This window comes from Grammomys surdaster, unplaced genomic scaffold (assembly GCF_004785775.1).
Source record: "Grammomys surdaster isolate TR1022 unplaced genomic scaffold, NIH_TR_1.0 581, whole genome shotgun sequence".
Taxonomy (NCBI): Eukaryota; Metazoa; Chordata; class Mammalia; order Rodentia; family Muridae; genus Grammomys; species Grammomys surdaster.
The window spans coordinates 329,012-354,596 of NW_021605000.1; the positions used below are offsets into that span (position 1 = coordinate 329,012).

Consider the following 25,585-nt stretch of genomic DNA (forward strand, 5'->3'; position numbering starts at 1 on the left):
GAGAAAAGCAGAGAGACAGAGAGAAAAGCAGAGAGACAGAGATACAGAGAGACATTAGACTTGGTGCAAACTTGAAACTTCAAAGCCCACTCCCATGACACACTTCCTCCAACAAAGTCACACCCACCCCAACAAGGCCACACCTCCTAAAATGCCACTCCCTATGAGTCTATGGAGGCCACTTTCATTTTTACCACCACAAATGAATGTAAACCCATCCAAGTCTCTAGATGGCGCTTACAGGGACAGAGAGACTTGTGAAAAGGTCTGTGAGGGCATAATCAGTGACTCTAGCATGTTAGCAATTAGTTTCTTCCATAGACACAGGAAACAAAGGGATGGAGGGGAGACACCTGTACAACTTGATTTGATTGTGCATCTGCCTTTGATATACTTAGCCAGAGGCATAGGGGCTTGGAGGAAACCACACCAAGATTGAATGGTGTGTGCTGATGCCTCACATCCTAGAAGGGAACATTAACCATGAGGTAAACTTCTGACCTAATCATTTTTTCCTATGATATTTTTCTGCTTTCATATATAAGTGAGTGTGGAGGCCAAAGAGATATATCTGATGCCATTTGGCCAATGATTTATGAGACAGAGGGGCAGGTGGAAGAGCCATCCATGTAGAGGAGGTAGGTAGCAAGGGTCAACATATTCTTTGTGCGTTTGGGGGTTTGTTGAGAGCCGCAATCGCCGTAACGCGATAGCAACGGCGACTGCTTCCGGGTTCCTCGCCGAAGGCCTAGTGCGCACGCGCAAGCCACGCATGCCAAGGGCGCATGCGTGGGCCACGCGCGCCTTTTATGCTAATTAAGGCTTACGCCAGGGACCAATCCAGATCAGACTTGACATGGTCCGAGCACTGACTGACCAACCAGGATCCGGGGGTTGGGACTTTTGGGGCTATATAAGGAGCAGCCTTTCTGCAGTTCGGGGCCCTCTCGCCTGCAACCTAAAAGAGCTGTAATAAACTGCGTGTCAGAAGAATTCATCGTGTGTGGCGTCTTCCTTATCGGCGAGGCGGGCGCTAAGCAGGGGTTGTTATACTCAGCTGCTACTTAGAGATGTCTGGGGAACGTGTGTACGACTTTCCCTGACCTATCTATCTCCCACACCCCCCATCTTCATCCCTAGGCCTTTTCACCCTTTGTGGCTTTGTACAACATCCTGTCCTTATTTGGAATATCTTTCTCCAGAAGGTATCCCCTTGTCATGGTTTGTGTTCCAGAGTTTACGCTTTGATTCTTTGTCTAACAAACTATGTCCTCTAAGATTCACACACTGGAAACTGGATTCCCCAAACAACGTGTTAGTGGTGTTTGGATGGAATCTTTGTGGGGCGATTGGGGTATGAGGATCTGCTTTTGTGAGTGAATTAGTGCCCATGTGGATTAACGGATTAAAGGGCCATCAAGTAGGTGTGCACTGTGAACTGGTCTCATCACTAACTTTGGAGGTCATGAGAGGCCAGATCACTGTGCATACCTACTCGGCTTGACCCTTTCTCAGATTCAATAGAAGCATGTGGTGAGGCCACATACACAGCATCTGACTTGTGAGGAATTTGCTGCCCACAGAGGAAGGAAAAATGCATCTCCCTGGAGCCAGCAGTCAAAGGCCAGGCAAGCCCTGTGGGAGGCAAACAACTCAGGCTATAGATTTTCTTTTCTTGATTTGGAGTCTTGCCAGGAGTGACATAGACATGGACCAGATGCGTGTCATGCCTCCTAAAGTACTTTGTGCATGGGCAGATGTCTCTCTAGCCCATCCAGTGATCTGTCTGTCCTAGGCCCTGGGCTATCTCACTCGATTGGTATCTATATAGATCTAGACCAGATACAAGCAACTGAATGTCCTTTACTCTACTGGAGGCTTATGGATAGAGAGTTTGGAAGTTTTGAGGAATCCTATAACAGTTACCTCCCCATCTGTTGTACTTCCAACCAGATCTGTGCTAGACACAGGGATGCCCACCAACTTCCCCAGCCTGGCTGACTGTACACAAATTCTGCCCTGTCCAACATCTGAGCCTCCCTGTACCCCTTCACAACTACCCTTTCACATGATCCTTTTATTGTTAGAACATCCTTCCCCAGTGCGAAAAGGAAGGAGCTTGTTAGAAACACTCAGTGAAGACACGTGAAAGAAGGCACTCAGTGAATTTGTGTTGTAGCTGATTTAGGCAAGAGCTGCCGAAAAGGAAGGCACCATCACCGAAGAGGGACTGGAATCTAGAGGGAGGCAAGAATCCGGGCAGGTAAACCAAGTAACAATGAGAGCTCTTCACGGGCTTTGAGTTGGAGAATCCAGCAATAGAAAAATTCTGATGCTTCTGAGGAGGGCCAGGTACTTGCTTTGACGACAGATCAAGTGCTTGAGTCTCAGAAGGACAGCTTCAGACCTCTTCTGGACAAGTTGAGGGTAAGCCTGAGAGCAGAGAAAAAGGGTGAAAATGGTCCCATAGAGAAACATTTGACATAATTATGACTAGGAATAGAGGAGTAAATGCAGAGCTGTCCAGTCTGTCTCCTAAGTGCCATCCAACGTCTTTTGAAGATAGAAATTCTCTCTCCAGTTTCTCCCAAAGTACCTTGTTAATGTAACCAACTCTTTGTTTCTGTTCCAGGTCTGTAAGCCAGACTATGGTTGTAGGGTGTGGTTGGGGAGAGGACCTAGCCATATGCACCATTATTGGCTTTCTAGTTGATCTTGGCACAAAGGATTCGAACTCCTAGACTCACTTGTCTTCAGAACTGGTCAGGTCTGGTTCAGAGTAACTGCTTGTCAGAAGTGAGATTCAAGCCAGTATCTTCTTCATTCTCAGAGTCTGAACACCCTGAATGAGGTCATTTATACAGAGTGCCTGGCCTTGGGCTCTCTGTCTAGGTCAGGGATGGGTTGCCCTAACATTCACCTTTAATGACTATGTCTGAAGTCAGTGGAATCCCCGAGGAGAAGATTCAGGGTAGAAGATTCAGGGCAGGGAAACCTGACTACTGCTGATGTCACAATGCCTCTACTTACCCCAGATGCCTGGCTACTGGACCACCTCAGGGCAGCGGCAAGACCATGGCTGACTGCAGCAGACAGAGGACAACAGGGGATCTGGGACCTAGAGTTCAGGGGGCTGTAGGATACCAAGAATGATATCTGGGCCAGAAAGCAGCTTCTCTGGGCCAGGAAGCAGCCAAGATAACCAGAAGAAGACATGGAACCCCAGGAATTACTCAGGTACTATTGATAGGGCCCCTCCTCCCAAGCCAGACACTTGTGTTGACAAAGAGGGAAGGCTAGGCAATTAATGTTTAAGGTCTGCCCCTGGGCATTGGTACCTTGCCTGCATGTATGTGTGAGGATATCAGATCCCCTGGAACTGGAGTTATAGACAGTTGTGAACTGCCTTGAGGGTGCTGAGAATTGAACTCAGGTCCTCTAGGAAGAACAGCCAGTCCCCTTAATCACTGAGCCATCTCTCCAGGCCGAGGCTTACAGTTTATAACAATGGCCCAAGGAGATCCAGGTACGGTGATACATGGGTTTGATCCCCGAGTCAGAGTCAGACGCAGCTGATCTCTCAGTTTGAAGTCAGTCTGATCTGTATAGGGAATGCTAGGTCAGGACTACATAACAGGCCTTGTCTCAAAAACAAAATGTCCAAGTGACTGTCCTGTACAGTCAGGGTTAACAACAGCATGTAAACATAAGTACATACCAAACCACACAAAAACTTACATGTATGTATGTAGCCCTTGGAGGCTTTGCGGTGAAGGCTTTTATCATTTAAAAATATATATTTTCTACTTATTTTAAAGTTTTTGGTTAATATACAAAGAAATGGGTTTATAATAGTACTTTCATACACATACACATCTGTATTTATATCTGTACATTTATATTTACATTGATATCTCATTATACTTTATTGTTCTTTGGAAGGGCATATACTATGATGTTCCACAGATGCATGACTAAGTCTTTACAAAATGGAGACCCTCCAAAATGTCCAACCAGGCCTGGTTCGTGTCTTTATTACTAAGTATCTGAAGGTTAGACATGGTGCTATACATCTGTATGTCTGATACTCTGGAGGCAGAGACAGGAGGATTGCCATGAATTTGAGGCCTGCCTTAGCAATGTAGTGAGAGTTTGAGGCTAGTCTGTGCTACATAGGAGACACTTTCTAATCCTCTATCCCCATCCCCAAAGATAAAGAATCTATAGAAAAAAAAAACCCAAGAGCCAGCTACACATCCAAGAGAGTTTCTTCAAAGGGATAATTAATACTCAACTTGATTATTTAGGATTGATTCAGAGAAAGGATTAAAAAACAACACTAAATAGTGGTTTTTAATAGTTAGAAACCTTATGATCGACAAGGCACCTTAATTTGTAGATTGGGATAGGGAAAGATGAGGGAGAAAAGACTCCCATCCCTACACATGAGGAGACCTGCACTTGGGTTAGATTAAGACAGGGTCTTGTACCCTACTTCAGGGCAGTGTTAATAGGGGTCCAGAACCTTAGGGTCCCCCAAAGCCATGTCTCCAGGTCGACAGCTTCTATTTGTGCGCACTTGAGCTGAGTGTTAGTGTGAGAAGACTGGGAAGTATTGCTGGCCAAAAGCCTGGGGAGTCAGAGCTCTGGATTCAAATCAGATGCTGCAACTTGTCTGGGAGATGCTTCCAGCTGGCTCAGGGTAGACAGGCTCTGGCTGCTTGGAGATGTAAAGCTGGGGCATTGTCCAAGTGCATATACCTTTGGTCAGTGATAAGCCTCCTGTTCTAGGACCTGTGCTGAGCAGGAAGAGGCCTTCCTTCTGAAATACAGAATAATCTGAAGCTCCCATGGGACCTTCCCCTCCCCAAGTGCAGATCTGAGATCCTCATTTCTTTCTATGCTGTGAGCATCTGAGTTTTTGGTCTTAGTGGATGGCCCTGAAATTCCTACCTCATCTTCTCCTGGCAAATGGATTTGTGAGTGTGTGTGTGTGTGAATATAGGAGTTCTCTGCCTGTCTGTGTGTGCATGTATTTGGTGTGTGTTGGGGTCTGTCCATATGTATTTCTGTTTCTGTATCTGTGTATGTTGCATGCTTCTAGGTGGGTGTTGATGTTTGTGTGTATCAGGCTGTTGGTGTGTATGATGGTTTTTCTGTGTGTGCCCATCTGTGCTTTTAAAAATAGTTCTGGAGACCACATGCTAGGCCAGTGCTCTCCCACTGAGCTGAAACATTGGCTCTCTTTTACCTTCTATCTGCCACAGTCTCACTAAGTTGGTCAGGAATCCTTAAACTCATATTGTAGTTCCCTTAGCCTTGAATTTACAATCCTCCTGCCTCAGCTTCCAGACTTGGGCCTTGGATGAAAGGTTGGCTCCCTTCTGCATTTTCCATGGCCCTCCATGGCTATGCTCTCTATTTAAGTAGTAGCATGCTATCAGCCAGGACCTGAGGATGGACAGCCGTCATGGAACCTTGCTTGACTACTTTGGCAAAGCTAGTAGGTGGTATAGCCTAACTAGTGGGTTTTGGGCAGAAAACAGGAAAAAATGGAAAGAGAGCTTGGAGTCAAGAGAATGTTTTAGAGGAGATGTCTGAGTGGAAAGTAGGGTGAAATGGAGAGGCATGGAAATGTTATTGAGAAAACCCAAGGAGAGGGGGCTGGGAGAAGAGGAGGATCCTGGGTCAAGGGTGTAGGGAGAGGACACAGAAAATGGATGCTGGTAGCTCCTCCCCTGCCTAGGACCCATTCCTCAGCCATAATTGGCTAATACCATAAGCTATAGGGCTGCCACTCCAGATAACTCCCATAATCTCAATACCACAAGAAGGGACAGAAACTGCTTAGAAAAGCAGCCAGTACTTCAGGAGGCTGATAGCACAGAGCACGCATGTATGAATGTTCATTTCCTTCTGGTAGCAAGGGCCAAGCTTAGGCCAGGAGGCAGCCTCTCCTTTTGAAAGGTATAAGATCTACTTGGAATTACCCTCTTGAAAACCTGTAGGCTTGCCTGTCCTGAGACCTTCAGTCCCCAACCCCCCAAATTCCACCTCCACTTTATCCCTGTGGCCACGCTTCCTGGGCATGCCACCAGAGAGGAATAAGGACAGTGAGGACGGCACCTTGGCTTAAGGTCACACAGCTGGTAAATGGTAGAATCATTTTCTGACACCAGCGTTCCAGCAGGGAGTATCTATGCTATGCCCAGACACCCTGTGATTTGCTTGACCTCTGACTCTGGCAGGTTTAAGCTTTGAATATGGTTTGGCCTGCCTGTTCCTCTTCCGACTGTTTCACTTGTACATTAGCCGATCAAGCCAGCCAGCTTTGCAACTCAGCTTTGACTTTCTGGTTACCAGCTCTAGCTAGACAGACACACCAGTCTTTCTGATGCTTCTCAGTCATTAGCTGTCCTCAGGCCACTTATATATCCCTTATGGCAGAACAGTTTAGGAAGGGAGGCAGGACACAGACACAAGTGGTGAGGAGGAGGCATTTTTAGGTGGAATGGGTCACATGGTCTCTGATGTTCTTCAGTTGCTTCCTCCACAGTCACCTTCTCTGCCACTATCAACTATGTCCCATCAGAAACTGTGTGGCCCATTCCACCTTGAGAACTTAGAGGGTGGGGCCATTGTGGAATGTACTGGGAAGTCACTGAGCAGGGAAAAAAGCAGGGCCAAGTTCCAGCCAGTGCCTGGCTGAAGCCAGACAGCAGGAATGCAGGGCCGGCTAGGCCCATGCTTGCAAAATATTTGCTTACTTAGATTCAGTTTTCATTGTTCATTTCTAAAATAAATGTTTGCTTTACCTTTGTAACTGTAAAATTTGGAGGACCATGAAAAATAATGACTTTATTTGAGGTTTAGAACTGTACGTTGGGCCTGGGGGCCCTTCCATGACAGTGGCTCATGCATCTTTGGGTCAGTGCAGGTGCCTGGGGTCCATCTGAAATCTTTGTAGTCACATTTGCCAAGGACCGTCCCTCAACCTAAATCTTTGTCAATGGCCATGGCTGATCTTCTCCCTACCCTATTCCAGGACCTCTGCCTGATGCTAATGAGGCTAGCCAACCACACTAACTACCCCACCCCCACCCCCCAAACCCTGTAACCCTGCCCTTAGGCTCTGCCATGGACTCCCAAAGTTCAATGACCTCCTCATGGCCGGCCTTCTGTTTCTGAGTCAGGGTTAATCTGTCTCTTAAAGGCTAGAAGAGTGAAACAGAAATCAAAACTAAGACAGGCATCCAACATACTGCTTTCATATTGATATACAAATAATGTAATAGCATTTCTTGCCAAAAAACCAGGCTCCTACCCACATCTTTGTGGTACCTTTAGAGCTGGTGTCTTCCCACTCTCTATTCAGTGCCCTTCGTCTATTTTGCTGTTTTGATTTGTCACTGTCTTATTATGACAGCCTCATAGCAGACTTTGAAAGCTAGGTAAAACTTCACTTACCCCCTGCCCCCATCACCTTTTCTACTCTCAGCATTTGCCATGGCAAATAAAAAGTCTAAGACAGTTTGCCAGTTTCTCCATAAAGAAAAACAATCCAAGTATGACTTTGGTTGGTGTTGTACTGACTGTATGGCCACATGCAGGCCAATTGACATTGTTTTGTTGTTGTGGTTATGTTTTTACAATGATCATGACACATCTCTCTATTGAGATGTTAATTTTCATCTTGTTTTCCAGTTAATTTTACCCTAGTTTTTGAAGGCCATACTATCACCAAATGTCTTTTTAGCTTTTTTTTTTTTTTGGTTGTTGTTGGTGGTGACAAAAGGAAAAAGCAAGCATTTTGGGCATGCCGGCCTTATGTCTGCCAGTCTTGCTGAATGCACTAATTCTGTTTGTAGATTATTTTGTGTTTCTACCTAGGCAGTAACGGTGTGCACATTCAAAGCTTCACCTTAGAATCAGATTGACATGGATCTGAATTTTAATCTTATCATTTACTAAATGTACCACTCGGGGTTCATTTAGTGACTTGCTTTCTTCTAAAGCCCATTCCTCTGTCCACAAAATGTGATTTGTAGTGACGTCTAATGAGATGAGGGCACAGGGCCTCATCCGTGCCTGGATTTTCCCATTCATTGTCTTTTGCCCTCAGCTGCCTTCAGCTCTGGCTTATGCCCTCTTGTATATTAACAGCATTCTGTATAGATCAGCAGCTTCAGTGGACACCTTGTCCTTGGATTTCTTGACAGATCTGTGGCCTTTACACCTGTCCCTTTGTGCACCACTTGGCTTGACTTCTTGAGATGACATGTCAGACTCTCCCCCTGTCTCTCTGGTGGGGCCCCACTCAGTCCTTCCTCATGATTCTCCACACCTCTTATGCCTAAAAAACATCCATTTATGACCCCTCTACCACACGCATCCTACGGAAACAAGAGATAAGACAATCTTTGTTTTCTACCATGTTTATATGTCTGAAACTATGACCACTGTCCCAAGACCCCAGGTTCACAGAGAGCAGCTGCTCACCAGTGGTTGCTGCCTGGATATTCTACAACGCTTAATGTGTAACTTAGCATCCTGTCTTTAAACTGGCTTTCCCTTTTTTGATACTTATTCCATCATCTAAGTAAGAGACCTGAGATCTTCCTAGACCCTCACACTCCCTCCCCTTCCTGGTTAATGGTGACCCCACTTTGTTTCCATCCTTCTCACTTAGACTCTTGCCCTTGTTGCAAAGTAGCTTTTCAGGCCCTTCTAGCCTTGCCAAGGTTTCTGTTATGTTGAAGTTAAAATTGCATTGATTTGCAATTAGACCCCAGAAATCTTCCATAGATGCTGTGAAAACTACTTCCCAGATCTCGGGGACTCAACCTAAGGGAAATTTACTTCAACTGGCTTTGGGATGGACTGCCATGAGGTGACTTGGGACTCCGGATATCTTCCATTTTTGTGACTCTGTGATCTCTTAGGGACCTTGGATTCTTTCACTTCTAAGCTATGAATGGATAAAGAAACACAGTAATGGCTAAAGATTTTAATGAGACCAATTTGCAGATAGGGAGGACTCAGACACAAAAGTTGTATCTAGTCAAAAGGAAAAGAGGAGGGGTGGGATGTGCTGGGAACCAGCTCTTAGCTTCCTTGCAGGATACTGAGTGGAATCCTGGAGGTAGATGCTACTACCCTTTGATGGAAAGACAGCTATAAGTTTCTGCTACAAAATTTTACTAAAGAGGGATGACAATGCCAGTCCCTACTTAAAGTCATTCAATAGTCTCCACAGTGTCTGCAAGACGGAATTCTTGAGTGTGAATGTTTTAGCCAGTGGTTTTCAACCTTTGAGTCGTGACCCCTTAGGGTGGTCAAGTGACCTTTTCACAGGAGTCGTATATCAGATATCCTGCATATCAGACATTCATATCACGATTCACTACACTTATGAAGTAGCTACAAAAATAATTTTATTTTATGGTTGGGGAGTCGCCACAACATGGGAAACTAGATTAAAGGATTGCACATTAGGAAGGTTGAGAACCACTGTTCTAGGCAGAAAAAACAACATAAAACCCCAATGACATAAGAGCCTTCACGCTTGGCTTTACTTGTTTAAAACACACTTCATACTGCCCTCTCCGGCAGCTCAGGTGCATCCTGTGTGTTGGCATTCCTTTGGAAGTTACTGCTTTCTTTTCTTTAGATTTTTCATTTGTTTCTTCTTCCTATCATCCCAGTCATGCCTGCTCATCATTCAAAAGTAAACAGGGTGCCAGTTCCTTCAAGGATTTGCCTCTTGTGTCTCTTCCTGGTGTTGCCCCCTCATGTCACAGGAACAAATGGCACCCTAACATTGGGAGCTACACTTAGCGGTCTTATGGTGTTCCCAAAGGAGGAAATAGTGTGTTTTGGGGGTTCTCAAGGACTTAGACCAATGATACTGATTTTCACCTGGGAACTTGTAAGCGATGCAAAAATCCTCCTCCTCCTCCTCCTTCTCCTCCTCCTTCTCTGAGCCATCTCTCCAGGTCCATGTCTATATCTTACAGAGAAGGTGCATAGCAAGTGCTTGTATGGCCTTAGGCTCTGAAATTTATGTGAGGGGAAAACCAGACAAATCCCTTGCTCCTAAGGATTTGAAGTTCTAAGAGGGGAGTAAAGAAATACATTCAAAACAAATGCATTGAGGAGCTGGGGAGGCGGCTTAGCTGTTAAGAGCACTTGCTGCTCCTCCAGAGGACCTGAGTTTGGTTTCTAGCACCTGTGTCTGGTGGCTCTCAATTGCTTCTAATTCCAACTCCAAGTGATCTGATGCCCCCTTGTGGACTTTGTGGGAACTTACACACATGTAGCATGTACTCACAGACTCACATATGCATAAATAAAAATACAAAATAAATCAGAAAATAAAACCCATCCAAAACACTTCCAGAAATGTACTATATGACAATAACACGAGGTAATAGGATATTGAGCTAAACAACCCAAACCCAGCCAAGCTAAAATCTGCAGGATTTGTTGAGTTGGGGAGGGGGGAGTGGGAGACCTGAGAAGTGTAGACAGAGGCAGTCATGAATGAATAGAGTTTGGAGCTTCGATTTCACTCCCAAGTGTGTTAGAGAGGGCTCTGGGGAAGGATATTTAGGTCAAGGAATGATACACACACTGGTGCCTACTTTTGAAAGGTCACTTTCACGGCTGAGTGTATAAAATATACTCTATGAGGGTAAGGGTAGAAGGGGGAAGCCAGTTCGGAGGCTGTGGAATACCTGAGAAGAAACATTGGGAACTCATGTTTGATCACATGCTCCTGGGGCCAGGTTCTCAGGTTTGAGTCTTGGTTCCATTGAAATAGGCTTTAAGCGAGCCACTGTACTTTCCTCTGCCTCTACTTTATAATCTGTAAGAGGGGATAACATTAGCATGTAGCTCCTGGTTTGTAGGGAAGACTCAGTAAGCTAATGCAGGTAAAACAGGATTGTCTTGGTGTGTTATTACTAGTGTGATGTTAATAGCAACAACAATTGTTGTTATTATTAATAAAGCAATGAACTTAGGATATGTTTGCAAGCTGAATTGACATGTTCTACTGATAAGTTGAGTCGTGCGTGGGATAGGAAAGATTTCTAGGTTTTTAGCAACTGACTAATTAGTAGTGTTCTAATAAAAGCAAACATTGCCAGTACTTGAGAAGCAGAGGCAGGTGGATCTCTGAGTTTGAGGCTAGCTTAGTCTATAGGATGGCCAGAGCTATACAGAAAAACCCTGACTCAAAAACCCAAAACAGAGAGATAGATAGGTAGACAGAGCACCAGCCATTGGAGGAGTAGGTTTGGTAGTGTGATGAGATGAGGTTTGCCAAGAGTTCAGCTGATCAGGGAAAGTCTGAGGTATGTGAAACACATCTGAGCTGTCTGGAAGGGGGATAAATGGATGGGCCTGAAGTTCAAGGATGATCTAGGCTAGAGGCTCAGAGACCCACCTCCGGAAATGTGTACAGATGGAGAAGCCCAGGGTAGAGTGCTGAGGCCTTTCCTCTAAAGGTAGGCTGGGAGAAGAAGCCAGTTTGTAACTCAAGATGACCTCCCTGGGAGGTGAAACTCAGAATTGGCTCAGCACGTGCTCCACGATGAACACTAACGTGAAGCAGATAGTTGAGTCTCCACAACATGGAAGATATTTGTAGAGAGCAATTGGATTTTACATTATCAGTTGGTGCTTAAAACCACTCAGTTAGAAAGGTCTGCCTCTATACACTTCTTGATGCCAAGAATTAATAAGAGGAGGGATCACTCCTGATCTGTGAGGACAGCAGTACAAACAGACTTCTCAGAGCTGCCTTGCAACAGGATTCCAAAGCATCTGGAACAGTAGTTCTCAACCTGTGGGTCCACACCCCGGGAGGGGTGTCAAATGACCCTTTCACAGGGCTTGCCTGAGACCACTGGAAAACACATATGTGTATGTTATGATTCATAACAGTAGCAAAATTACAGCTATGAAGTAGCAACTAAAATAATTTTACGGTTGGGAGTGACCACAGTGTAGGGTGCTGTATAAAGGAGTCGAAGCATTAGGAAGGTTGAGGACCTAGGAGGAGCTTTCTGCAAGCCAAACTAAATCCCACCTGCCTTACTACTCAGGCTGAGGAGAAGCTTCCTGCCTCCCTGTCAAAATAAAAGTCAAGAAATCACCATTAGAAGTTGACCAAACTAAGGTGGAAAATGCCTCAAACTGTGGGAAGGGTTTCAGTGACATCATAGTTCGGCACAGCTGTTCTGGGTCCTGGAGCATCTAGACACTCACTCCTCTGTCTGCCCCACACAGACTATTATGCATTTTAATTTAGGAAACACTTAAGTTAGTACACGAAGTGAGGGTTTTATTATGACATTAAAAATTTTTAATTAAAACATAACTGCATCACTTCTCTCCTTCCCTTTCCTCTCTCCCACCCCTTCCATGTTCCTGCCCTCAGACTAGATCCTCTCATGTCCCATCCCTTCAACCCCTCCCAAGTCTCCCCACCCCCTCTCAGATCTATGCCCTCTTTTACTGTTACACACACACACACACACACACACACACACACACACACACACACATTGTAGATATGTATATATAGACTACAGTGTGCTGAGTAACTAAGGGTAGTGTTGCTTGTGTGTACATGATTTCAGGGCTGAATACTTGATATTGGAAAGATCAATTAGGGTTTTTAGTTTTATGAAGTTCTACTTTTCAGTTGTTGGCCTTAAATATTGGGCAAATCGTGCCCTATTCAGGAAGTCCTTTTGTATACCTCTGCATATAGGTTACGGCCTATGTTTTCTTCTGGCAATTTTAGAATCTTGGGTTTGTAATTGAAGTCTTTAGTCTACTTGAAGTTAAGTTTTGTGCCTCATGATAGATATGGGTCTGATTTCATTCTTCTGCACATGGACACTGTTTTCCCTGCACCATTTGTTGAAGATGCTGCCTTTTCTCCAAGGCGTTGTTTTGGCATCTTTGCCAACTATCCGATGGCTGTAGCTGCGTGTACTTGTGTTTGCACATTCTGTTTTGTTTCATTGTGTACACGCCTGTTTTTGTGTAAGTACCACACTGTTTTATTACTGTAGATCTATATATACCTTAAAAACCAAGAACGCCAATTCCTTCGATATTACTCTGTTTGCTTAGGATTGTTTTGACCATCTTGGGTATTTTCTAGTTTCACATATATTTAAGGATTTTTTTTTCTATTTCTGTGAAGAATGAGGATTTTGACTGAGATTGAACTGAATCTGTAAATTGCTTTTGGTAGGATAGTCATTTTTACAGTACTAAGTCTATCGGCTCATGAGCATGATAGTCCTTCTTTCCAGTGTATTTTGGTAGTCAAAAAAATCAGGTGACTGCAGCAGTGTGGGTGTACTTCTGGGATCTCTATTCTGTTCCATTCCTCTGTGTGTCTATTTTTGTGCCCATACCAGTTCCTGAACTCTGTCCATCATGGCAGAGAAGTCATGGCTACAGGAGCTTGGGGCAGCAGGATCCATGGTCAAGCAGAGACAGATGAATGCTTGTGTTTATCTTGTGTCTTCCTTTTCAATCAGCCCCGTGCTGATCATGGTTGGTGGGTCCCACCTCCCCCTCAACGAATCTAACAAAGAGCGTCCCTCACAGGCATGCTCTGAGGCTAGCCAAATGGGAGATAATCTCTCACAGGTTTGCCGGGGGCCTGTCTCCGTGATCCTGACAAGTGAACAATATTATTGACCATTACGGCCTCACACTGGGGATTAAATCCTTCTCTTCCTTCGTTTCTTCGTTCCATTCCTTTCTTCCTTCCTTCCTTCCTTCCTTCCTCCCTCCCTCCCTCCCTCTCTCCCTCCCTCCCTCCCTCCCTCCCTTCCTTCCTTCCTTCTTTTGTTCCTCCCTCTTTCCCTCCTTCCCCTCTCTCCCTCCCTCCCTTCCTTCTCTCCTCAGTCTTTTCTCTCCTCTTCCTGTTTCCTCTCCCACTTCCAGAACTCCCTATGCAGTTCAGACTGTCCCTTAACTGACTACCCTCTTATCTTAACCCCCCAAGTATATAATCAGTCCCCTAAAGGCTTGGATTTCAACCTGAGCTTTTTGAGGACGTTCAAAACCCAGAAATGGCCACATGTGGACTTGCATCCCTCACAAACCCTTCCTCACTCTGTAAGAAGAATCTTACAACCATTTGTTTCAGCCCTGTGCATCTGCGTGAGGGGGAACCGAAGGCAGCACTTTAGGCGGAAGGACACAGTGACACGGATGATTAAACATGAACCCCCTTTCTGGAATCCATTTTAGAGCTCTTGGATAAAGCAATTCTTTCTTTCCACTTTCCAGAGTCAGCAGAAGTGGGGCGGGGCCCTTGGCACAGGGTTTCGGAGAGATGGAATTAGTTAAGGCGCAGGGAAAGGGAAGCTCATGTCGGCGGCCCTGTCCTGTCCAGGGAGCACACACACACATAGGCAGGAGACTGGCTCCTTCGCTGCCACAGAGCCTCCTTTCTTCTCCAGGAAAAGTGACTCTTTCACAGCGCTTGGAAGCGAAGGAAATGGAAAGTCCCACAGCATCCTGAGCCCCTCTCCCCTCACGGTGGCTCTTTGCTTCTCAAAGTCAGAGGCAGAATTTGCCTTTGCTCTCAGGCTATGCAGAGGGTCCCCCTAGTTAGAGTTGCGCACTCCACTGCGTGTGTGGAGAGCCGGATGCAGGGCACTGATTAGATTTAGCAGGGGCTTTTCTGAGAAGCTGCTGAGCTCAGACCCTGCTGGCTCCACATTCCTGCATGATGAGGGAGGGATTCCAGTGTTTACTTTGAACAATGTTTTCCTGTGTCTGAATCCACTACGTGTTAAATTCTTCCAGATTTCTGGCTCCACACTGCAGCTCCAGCAGGACAGAAACAGGTTTACGGTCGTTGGCAGAGGCGCGAATGCAGGGTCGATCTGGACACCTCCTGCATCTAGAATTTCCACTCCGTGGACAGAAAAGCCACAGCTTCCCTGTAGGCACAATGCCTGGGAGGGGCGTGTGGTCGGGACAGCAGCAGCTCGCTCTGCTAGTGACTCTCGCTTTTCCCACCCTAGAGAGCAAAAGTCAGCTTGTCTCCTTTGAGTGGCATCCCGGAATGAGAACAAGAGAGTTTTGAAGGGCTGGCAGTGTTTTCTCGGGTAGGGTAAATGCAGAAGGAATGCATTTGGTGGGATGTTAAAGATCTACAATACATTCCAGTTCTTGGGCCTGCTGCTGCGTGAGCAGGGGCAGGGACATGGGTTAGACATGGAAGAGAGACAGGTGCAGGGAGCCCTGCTCTTCCTGCTGGTATCCAGGAGATACAGAGAGGCAAAGTGACCTGGGGGTAGAAAGCTGGCCTAAGGGTGGGTCCCCACCACAGCATATTAAGACCGTTGGGGTGGGGGTGGGAAGGGACAAGGGCCTTCTGTGCAGTAAGCAGCTTCTTTATTCTTGTGTCTGAGATGCTGAGCAATTCAGGGAAAATTCTCACAAGGCCCATGAGGGTTTGGGCTCCTTGGAATCATGTGGCAGGCAGATCTTTTAAACTCTCTGTCCTGGAACCTGTGCGCTCAGATGATGGAGCCCTACCCCCTGAGATCCCTTCATAATTAGGGGTGGGTGTACATGTGACTATGTATGCTCATGTACAGGCAGCAAAGGCAGATGGGCTCTGGCCTTGAAGGCCTAGGGAGAGCCCAGATAGTGTCTATGTATCCATATTAAGAAAATAGTCCCCCTGGTAAGATCTGTTGTTTCGATCCTGACACTTTGACAAAACCCTTCTTAATACCCTGCACATTTTGTTTGATCTTCAGAAGGAAATTACTTTTTACATACATCTGGTAATTTGTGAGGCAAACTCCCTGACCACTCAGAGCTCTCCCTTTTATGCTTGGCTCCATCCCTATTCCAACCTTGCTCCCTCTGGCAGCATCCGTGCCTCTACCATGTCCACATGGCCTTGTCAAAAGCAACCTTGCTAGAATCGCACCTTCGTTTCTGGAGCATTCAATAGGCTTCAATTCCTTACATACTGTATTAGGTCTTCTCATTGCTGCCACAAATCTCCCCTCCCCTCCCCCTCCCCCCAAGCAGCATAAGAAAGGGGTTGTCAGCATCGTGTCCTCCCTTCAATTAGGCTGATACCTGTCTTGAGTATGACGAGCCTGAGGGTCAAAATTATTCAGGAGGTTGTTCAAGGCACATATATAAAGGGGGTATCCTAGTTTGCATATTTGTTGCTGTTATAAAATACTCTGGTCAAAGCAACTTGGGGAGAAAAAGGCCTATTTTTTAGGTCATAATCCATTATTGAGGGAAGTCAGGTCAGGAACTCAAGGTAGGAGCCTCAGGGAAGGAACAGTGGAGGAATGTGGCTTGCTGTCTTGCTGTCTGTCTTGCTAACAGGCTCACACTCAGCTTTCTTATATAGTCCAGGAAAAACACCTGCCTAGGGACAGCACCACCCACAGTGGGCTGGGCCTTCCTATGTCAATCAGCAATTGAGACTGGACCCCATAGACTGGCTACAGGCCAATCTCACTTGGGTAATTCCTAAGTTGAGACTCCCACAGATGACCCTAGGCTGAGTCAAGTCAACATTTGAAACTGACCAGAATAAGAGGTAAAGCTGGATGCTTTCCAACTTCATTGTTTCTGTTTCACCTTACAACTTCATTTTCCTTGTTCTTATACCTAAATCCCAGGGTTTTTTCCAGTAGGAATATGATGTTTCTTGGTCCAGTTTTGCTTATCAAATTGTTTCAGACTATGGCTCTAGACACCCAAGAAGAGAAGACCAAGAAGGTCTAGGATAGGAATGAAGGATATCAAAGGCGTGAGTGGGGTGTGTGTGTGGAGTGTTACAGACTTGAATGGTGGCTTACATAGGTATATATGTATGCATCATATGAATGTGTGTGTATGCATTCATGAATGTGTATACACATGGCTCATACACTCTTATGCCAAGGACTATGTGGATGTTCTGTTCAGAACTGTGTGTGTTTAAATGTATGTGTGTATCTGTGTGGCTGCAAGAGAACACAGATATTTCCATCTTGCCTGGGCTCAGGGATCAGCTCCAGATAGTGTTATTTTGGTACACAGCTGGTGTAAACAGTACTTTTGGCACTTGAAAAGTAAAATGTGTGGGCCAAGATTGGTGATGGGGAGAACCAGTGTGTTGAAGGATCCCCTAAGCATATCTTTTTATTTACTAGTTTAAGGCTTACTTCTATTTTTTTCCATGCAATGACTCATTTTTGGTGAGATGAATTTTGTTAATTTCTCAAGCCTGTACATTGGGTCACATTGTGCTGGCATGGTGGGAGACACCCTGTCCTGAATATTAACTATGATGACAACAGTCAAACCAAGAGGTCCTTAGCATGTGGTTAAGTCTTTGTTCACTACTTAATGTGATTTAGCTAGTAAATCTTCACAACAATCCACAAGTCCTCTCACTGCCTCTGTGCTAAAGGTGAGAATTTCAAGTATCTTGTTTCTGTTTCAAGCCCTGATCCTGGCCTTTCTTGAACTCATGCTGTTGATTTTGTGCTACACTTTATTCATGAACTGAATATCACACATGAATTGCTTTATGTGTGATATCATCACAGTAAGAACATTGGTGAATTCTGTCAGTCAGGCTCTGGACCATCAGGGAGAAGGCTATCTCTCAAACGTCAGGCTTTTGCCGGGGAGAGGACACCCACATGACACTGCAAAGGGCTTGTTCCTGGATCCTAGAAGTATTTGATGCATCCCTCCACCATGCCAAGGAGATACATTAAAATCTTTGTTGTTTAGTTGGATTTCTGACCTAACAAAAAATTCTTTTGTCAGAACTCCCAGATTTCCTGGCATGGTACCCACACATATTTTCTATGTGGCTAGAACTGCTGTGTACTAGTTGTGTATATTCATGCCTAGAGAGATTCCTGTAAAACTACCGGTTACAGATCACTCAATTGGAAACAAATTCCTCCCTGGTCTTTAGGAAATGTTCTTTTTGCTTTTAATGGAAGGTCATGGTTTTCTGTTCTCCCAGCACTATCCACATTAGTTACATTCTATCTTTTCCATTTCCTGTTCCTCATACACAAGATCTGGGAGAAGTCAGGGCCATGAAAGGGGTGGATAGGATCTGAGTACAAATAAAGATGCACACTTGGCATTTGGGTTTTTATTTGAAGTTTGGTGGGATGTAGAGCCAAACACCTGTTGATGTCACACTGGGGATGTGTGGGGAATGAAATGGAAAAGGTCTGCAGAAATAATCAATGGAGACTGAACCATGTGGGAACAAATTTGGTCTGAGTGCTGTTGTGAAAGCTAAGGGGGAAAATGTCTCTAGAATATAAGACTGCTCAGTGCTACCGAAGGCCATTACATTTTGAAAGATGAGAGTGCAGAGGCCTGGAGCATAAGTGGGAAGCCATTCTTTGATAGCAACAGGGCCGAGGGCAGAGTGACTGGGAGCAGATGGTGGTGAGTTGGCACAGACTATTGAGGGAAAAGAGAGCGTTCTCGGATCATGAATTCTTGGATCTTTCTGAAATCAGGAATAACAGTCGCTGAGGGTGAGAAGGGGAAGCAGGTGACAGGAATTTAAAGCCACTTCTTGGAAAATAAGCAAACGAATGAGTAAAGGGGAGCCTGTGGGGTGGGCTAGCAATGGGGCATGTGTCTGAGGCAGAGGCAGTAATAAAGGAAAGCCCTTGGCAGGGAGACAGCCTGCTCCACAGACTCTAGTTTCTTTGCCTGTGAAATGGGGATAAAATTGACTTTTGTCAGAATTAGTTAGCATAGGATGTGTGCTATCTATGTGTGCTTGACTCATGGTAGACAACACAGAAATGCCGGCTACGAACATTTCATTTGAGACCTAGCATGTAGTCAGATTCATCTCCTAGTAGGTCTAGTGGCTGAGATGGAGGTACTTTAGAAGGACCAGCTTTTGCTTAACTGGTGCTGGACGTTTGTCCTGCAAATGTGATAGAGAGGCAAGGTGGAATTAGTTCCTTTCTTACCTAGATAAAAGCAACATGACAGATTTGCTTGATTATGGCTTGTGCTGTTTAAGGCTTATTGTAAGTGTTAAAAATTGTGTGTCTTTTATCTGGGAACTGAATGATCAAAGGTAGGGTAGAATCCCCAGATTGGGATTAAAATTTTTTCCTTTTCTTCTCTCTTTTTTTTGGGGGGGATTAAAATTTCTACAACAGGAAGTAAGAACACTGTGGAGAGAGCTATATAGGTAGATGGACAGATTGCTGGAGGTGAGTACTTCTAGGGACTTGAGGCAAGACGTTTGCATGGAACTCTGAGATGAAGACCTACTAATAATGATAGCAGAATGCTCCAGAAGAGCGGTTTTTCAACCTCTCTAACACTGTGACCCTTTAATGCAGTTCCTCATGTTGTGGTGACCCCCAACCATAAAATATATTGTTGCTACTTCGCAACTGTAATTTTGCTACTGTTATGTATTATATTGTAATGTAAATATCTGTGTTTTCAGATGGTCTTAGGTGACCCCCGTGAAGGGGCCATTTGACACCCAAAGGAGTTGCAACCCACACGGGTGGAGAGAAGACGATGTGGGGTGGGCTCTAACATTTGTCAGTGACCAAGTGGAGTGGAGGGCCTGGTCTAGTATGGTGGCATGGGCTTCAGAGAAGTAAGGGAGGAAAATGACTTGAGAATCATAGGGAGTGAAGAGATCAGGGACCTGCTTTCAGGCAGAAACCTGTGGACTCAGGGGTGGAAGTGAGGGTGGGAACATCCTGGGCTTCCTTTCAAGGCCTTAGAGGATTCTGTTCTATGGGGGCCAGGAGACAGGGTACATTCTTTGTTTTTATCTGACAAAGTACTCCTGACAGAACTTCCTGTACATCTTTGTGTGTGTGTATGTGTGTGTGTGTATGCATGTGTGTGTGTGCTTGCACGTGGGATTACACAATTGAGGTGAGGTAGAGGTGATAGTGGTGGTGGTAGTGTCTACTAATTTCAGCCTCAGTTTTCCAGCTTTGAATTTAATTAGATCAGGTTTCTCAAGTCCAGGTGCATCCCGAGCCTTTTGATCCCTGATGACTTATTCACCCTCATGTGGTTAGTGCTATGTGCTATGTGTATTCCCCTGCCACCAATGATGGGTGTTGAGAGTGTGAAGTATGGGTGTGTGTTTGCATATACATGTCTGTGTGCACAAACATGTCCATTTCTGCAAGTGAGCACTTGTGTATAAGTGCTAATGTGTATGCATGGACACTAGTCTGTACTTATTTGTATACATGTATATGTTCATATATACTCACTTATATGCAGATGTGCATGCGTTATGTATGTGTTCATCTTTGTATGTATTGTGTGTGTTCAGGGCAGACTTTGCTACAGAAGTCAAGGTGCATATTGTTTGAGAGAGAAATTCTATTGTTGAGCTAAAACACCATGACCAAAGCCACCTGGGGAGGAAGGAACTTATTTCCTCTTACAGATTGTAGTCCATCATTCAGGGAAGTCAGATCAGAAATTCAAGGCAGGAATCTGCAGGCAGGAGGCCACAGAGGAATGCTGCTTACTGGCTTGCTCCTCATGGCTTGCTTGTTCAGCCTGCTTTCTTATACAGCCCAGGACCACTTGCATAGGGGTGACACCATCCAGAGTGGATTAGGCCCCCCCACACCAATCATTAATCAAGAAAATGCCCCACAAGCAAACTTGCCTATAGGCCAGACTTATGACAGCACTGTTGCCACTTCTCAAATGACTAGTTTGTGTCAAGTTGACATATGGAATATGTCAATCAAGATGGAGATACTTCTCTGGGGCGTGGTATTGCAGAGTTTGGAATCCCAAAGCTGGGAATCTTGCCTTTTCTATTTCAGGCAGTATATAATGAATTTTAAATAGGAGTGTGACGTAATCAGATCTTGCCTGATCTTGCCTGGTTTGTGCTTGGCCCTTGGTAAGCATCACTATACATTTGTAGAAATGAATGGGTTTATAAATATTTTTACTTGTAGCTTTCAAATGGAGAATGAACCAGAAAGAGAATAAAGTAGGAAGACTTATTTGGGGAACAGACCCTGAAACTGGGGTATAATATGGAAGGAGTTAGTTTCTGCTTGGGCGAGCAGGAAGCATGGCCATGCACTTAACAGAGCCTGGCATGGGGACAGAGGATGTGTTTTCAGGCGTACTGAGGGACAGCAGATATGAGCCTGGGTTCCGAGCAGGTTTGATGAGATGCGACCGCACAGGGAGGAGCTTGCTCAACGGGCAGTAGGAGGTTGGAATCTACTCTCAGAAGAGAGATGGCTGGAGGAATGTTTGTTGGTAATTTCCAAGTGTCAGTGGTACTGAAGACTTGAAGTGATAAGGCCAGTAATGAACCCCTCCCCTTTCCTCTCCCCATGGCCCTTGGCAACTGTTTCCATGAGTCAAGCTTTCAAATACTCCAGATAGTAGAGTCCTATGGTGTCATTTGACACTGGCTTATTTTGCTAACTGTAACCTGAGTAATAATTTCTCAGAGCCTCAGGGAGGGCCTCTGTGAGGTGTGCGCTTTGTGTGAGAGTGCTGGGATGGTCCCTGCTACTCTGGGGAGGGATGTGTGGTGCTGGTAGCCTCTTCACTAAGCAGCTCATACCCACTCTGGTTTTGGTTTGCTTTCCATGGCTTTTTGGCCTGCTCGGCACTCACCTGGCATCCTGTCAAATGAGACTTCCGTAGGCTGGCATACTTTGTGCCTAGTGGCTCGGAGATGGCTCTTGGGCTCCGTGATGCTCCCGAGGCTTGAGCTGATGGGTTCTGTTGCTCTGTTCCTGTCATACCACAAAGCATCCAGCTTCCCGTTTACCTCATAAGAGCCTCACTTCACTCTGTCATCTCTCTACAAGAGCTGACCCTTGGGGGTGCTTTTCTTGGTATCAGGGATTGAATGTAGGTCTCTGTGCATGCTTGGCAGAGCATATAACCTCCAAGATTTTACTTTTTAAATACCTTTTTTATTTAGAGTCAATGTCTTACTCAGTTATTAGGCTGGTCTTGAAGTTGTAACTTTCCTGCCTTAGCTTCCTGAGTAGCTGAGATTAGGGGCTTGGACCACCAGGCAAACTTTCTTCCAAGTTCCTTCTTTAGCCCTCCGTGACAGGAATGACAACTGGGGGCTTTTGCCATACAACCCTTCAGCCTGAAGATCCTTCCTGGAGGCCTCCACCTTGCTTTGATGAAGGTCACAGACTCCATTGTGTCTCCTGTTCTTATTCTTGGGGGCTATACTACAATAAGAGGGAGACCTGGAGCTGGTAATTCAGAGCCCTAGAGTCTACCAGGCAAACATTTCACCTGTTTTTTTTGTACATGAATATAAGAGAGGAGGATGACAGAGCTCACCTCACAGCAGAGGGGAAGTGGCTTTGGACATATAGAAATCTTTGCAGAGGAGAAAGCTTGAGCAAATAATATTGGCTGTGTAGCGTCTCATGAAAATCAGACAGCCATTTGAGACCTGCAGGTTAAAAGATGCTGCTCATCACTTTTAGTGGCTAAAACTGGAAACACCTTAAAATCCTCAAACAGAGACATCATTAGTAATAATTCATTCCTTGGATGGATTGCTGAGTAGCCTCTGAAATAATTATGAGGAATATCTAACAATATGAACAGATATAAGTAATGGCAGTGCAAAAGCGATAGGGCTAAGTGTAAGGGTGGGTAAGATGATATACAGTTGCCATATGACTCTGGGATTCTGAGATTAAAAATATATCATCCAAACTTAATATTGATACACAACGTCTATTATAAGAACACATACCAATGCATATGACAAAATATATACTTAAATTTGGGAAACATAAACAAAGAGATGGCCAATCCTCCCCCATGGCGCATATCTCTAATTGCTTTTCTAAGGGGCTGGCAATTTATTTCCTGTTCACAGCTTTCTGGTGACCACTGTGGGAGTCCACAGATGGAGAGCAGTAAGGAGCTGCACTTACAAGACAGAGTTTACACCGAGCTTTGAACCCACCATCCTCCATCCTCCGGTTTGCACCATGCTCAGGTCCTGCTCGGAGCCTGCCTTCCCTGCCAAGTGTTGCTGCATCTTTTGGTTTAATTTCTGTTGTGGTAGAGTGACAGTTATTGCTGGGTATAAAGAGCCTTTGTAACAATGTGCAAACCCTTCAATTTTTAAAATAACAGTTTGGATTGTAGCTCATCTGTAGGCCATCCACCCTAGACAATTGGGAATTTGGTTCAATCATAATTTGGAGTTACCTGTGACCTGAGAGTTGAGTATGTTTAGTGATACAGTCCTTTGTCACATTCTGCCATCAACTGGGACCCAGCTGTCAATCAATAATGACAGAATAGTGGAATCTAATTGGAGTGAGTGATTACCTTAATTCTTTGCTTCTAGAAGGGTCTCAAGTGTCAGTTACTCACTCTCTTCAAAGTCTGGGTTCCTAGCCTCCATTCTGAAGCTCCGAGCATTTGAGAGGAGGGTGCCTGGACCTCCTCTGATTGAGATCAGCCCTGGGAAATGCTGGCTGTTTCCCCCATGTGTTCTCTTGGTTCACAATACCCGCATTGTTCCAAGGGGAACAGGACTTCCTCTTTCTGATTGATTAGTCATTGTGTGGCCATTCGTTTTCACAGCTCAGGAGCCAGCTGTCAGGCAGTAAGGGGGTCTCTGGGCACAGATTGCCTAAATTTTTACATGTTTGTTTCCTGGGTATGGACTTTTAGGGTTGTTCTTCTATATTTTTCCTATTTGACTAGCTGAGTATTGTACGAGTCTACCCAAAATGCCTATGCAGAAAAAGGTAGAAAGGCTCCTTTGTGCCTGTTTGGTTTGTTCTGGAAATTTAATTTTTAAGTTGGAGCTTGATTTCTCAATGTGCTTTATGTCTGATAGGTCTTCATGTTACCTCATCAACGGAAACATCATGTTAGGCGGAGTATTTCTTGAATAAATACAGTATGCATGTTCACGATTGTTCCCAAGAGCTTCGAAGTGCTCAGAACTTCTTCTGGTAGGGAATTTGTGAAGTGTTGCTCCCACCAGTTCAGCATAGTTTGTGTGTAGAAAGCAGGCCATTTGGAGGCAGTGATGGTCTGCCTAAGGAAGCAATGTGTCCTGAGCAGAGAAGCAGGGAAACACCAGGGCTGTCGTTTAGACCAAGAACTGTCATCTGTCCCCATCCTTTAGGATTCAGCAGAATGAGTTTTCCTTCCTGATTCTTGATTTCATTTCCCCCTTCCCATCCCAGGTGGTCTGCTTCCTCACAGGGCTATGAGCAGCTTGCCCCAAGGTGGTCTTCGTCTGCTCAGTATCTGGTGCAGACTGGCTGATGGGATTTGTTTAGACCTATGTACATGGCTTTCTTAGCTTTTCTTTCTGATGAGTTGGATGACATACATTAGTCTTGTTTGAGCTCTTACTAAGTATGAGAAATCTGCTTTGCAGACCCTGGACACTGAGAAGGGCAGACTTCAGAGCAAGAGGTAAATGTAGTAAATCCACTGGGCTCTGAGCCAATGTAGGACACTGTTCAGAAGTGTAGTTTTTGAGGTGCATTGTAAACTCAGTGATGAAAGCACGCTGTGGATGTTTACAGATACAGACTGTTTCCATGCTTGGAGAACAAAGCACCTGAAAGTTATGACGTTAATAGTTAGAGAACATGTGTACCATATAGCCATATTAGCTGGAAGCATGGCTTCTCCCACGCATAATAGGTAGAATCCAGTCATGGCAGACTGGTGTTAGAAAATGAGCAGCTCTGATTAGACTCTGAGAGGACACCCCATTCTTGGAGTAGTGATCATTGGCATCCCCCAAAGAGGCCTGTTCTGTGTCAGAACTTACCACTATTAAAGTGGGCCACTATTTGGAAATTGATTCATAAGAGAGTGCAGTAAAGGACTTATAACTCTTCTTGAGAGGCAGTAGTGATGAAGAGAAGGTGGCTCTTGATGCAGGGAGAGGAACAGACAGTGTTCTTCTTTCCCGGAAGATCAACCTGTCCCTCCCCATTCTGTCTTCACAGTTCTAGGGTAGCCAGTGCCGCTCAGCATGTCTAGTGACTCTCCTGTACACCCTGTCTCCAGAGTCCATTGGGGTTGGTAGGAGGTATTCATGGGACAGAAGCAGGTGGAAAAGCAGAGAGAGTAGAGATGAGGCAGAAGTTGGTGTGTGCACTCAATACTTCCTCCCAGGCCTGAACTGCAGGGACTCTGTGAAGGTCTGTTCAGCAGAGAGTGACAGGCTCCCGGAAGGTCATTCCGACTGAAGAGCATCCCTGGAATGCATGCACTACACCGGCTTGATTCTCACCATGGTACTTCAGAGATCAGCTTTTTCAAGACACTTCTGCTCTTAATGGCAGATTCCTCCTCTGCCAAAAGTAAATTGGGGAGTGGCCAGACAGTGGAAAAGGATCCAGGGCAGGGAAGGAGAAGGACAGGAAGATAAAATGCAGAGATTGAAAATGGGCCCAGCCAGACAAGTGTGAAGATAACAGAAGGAGAGAGAGAGAGAGAGAGAGAGAGAGAGAGAGAGAGAGAGAGAGAG

General features: G+C 45.2%; 1 protein-coding gene across 1 annotated transcript in view; it reads left to right on the forward strand.

Annotated features, from left to right (window-relative positions):
• Positions 1–3,050: 3,050 nt before the first annotated feature.
• Cdrt4 (CMT1A duplicated region transcript 4) overlaps positions 3,051–25,585 on the forward strand; it is a 30,088-nt gene continuing 7,553 nt past the window's right edge. The window contains exon 1 of the mRNA XM_028781924.1: positions 3,051–3,237. Within this exon, the coding sequence (XP_028637757.1) occupies positions 3,150–3,237 (88 nt within the window). The 5' untranslated portion in view covers positions 3,051–3,149. The remainder of the gene's footprint in view (positions 3,238–25,585) is intronic.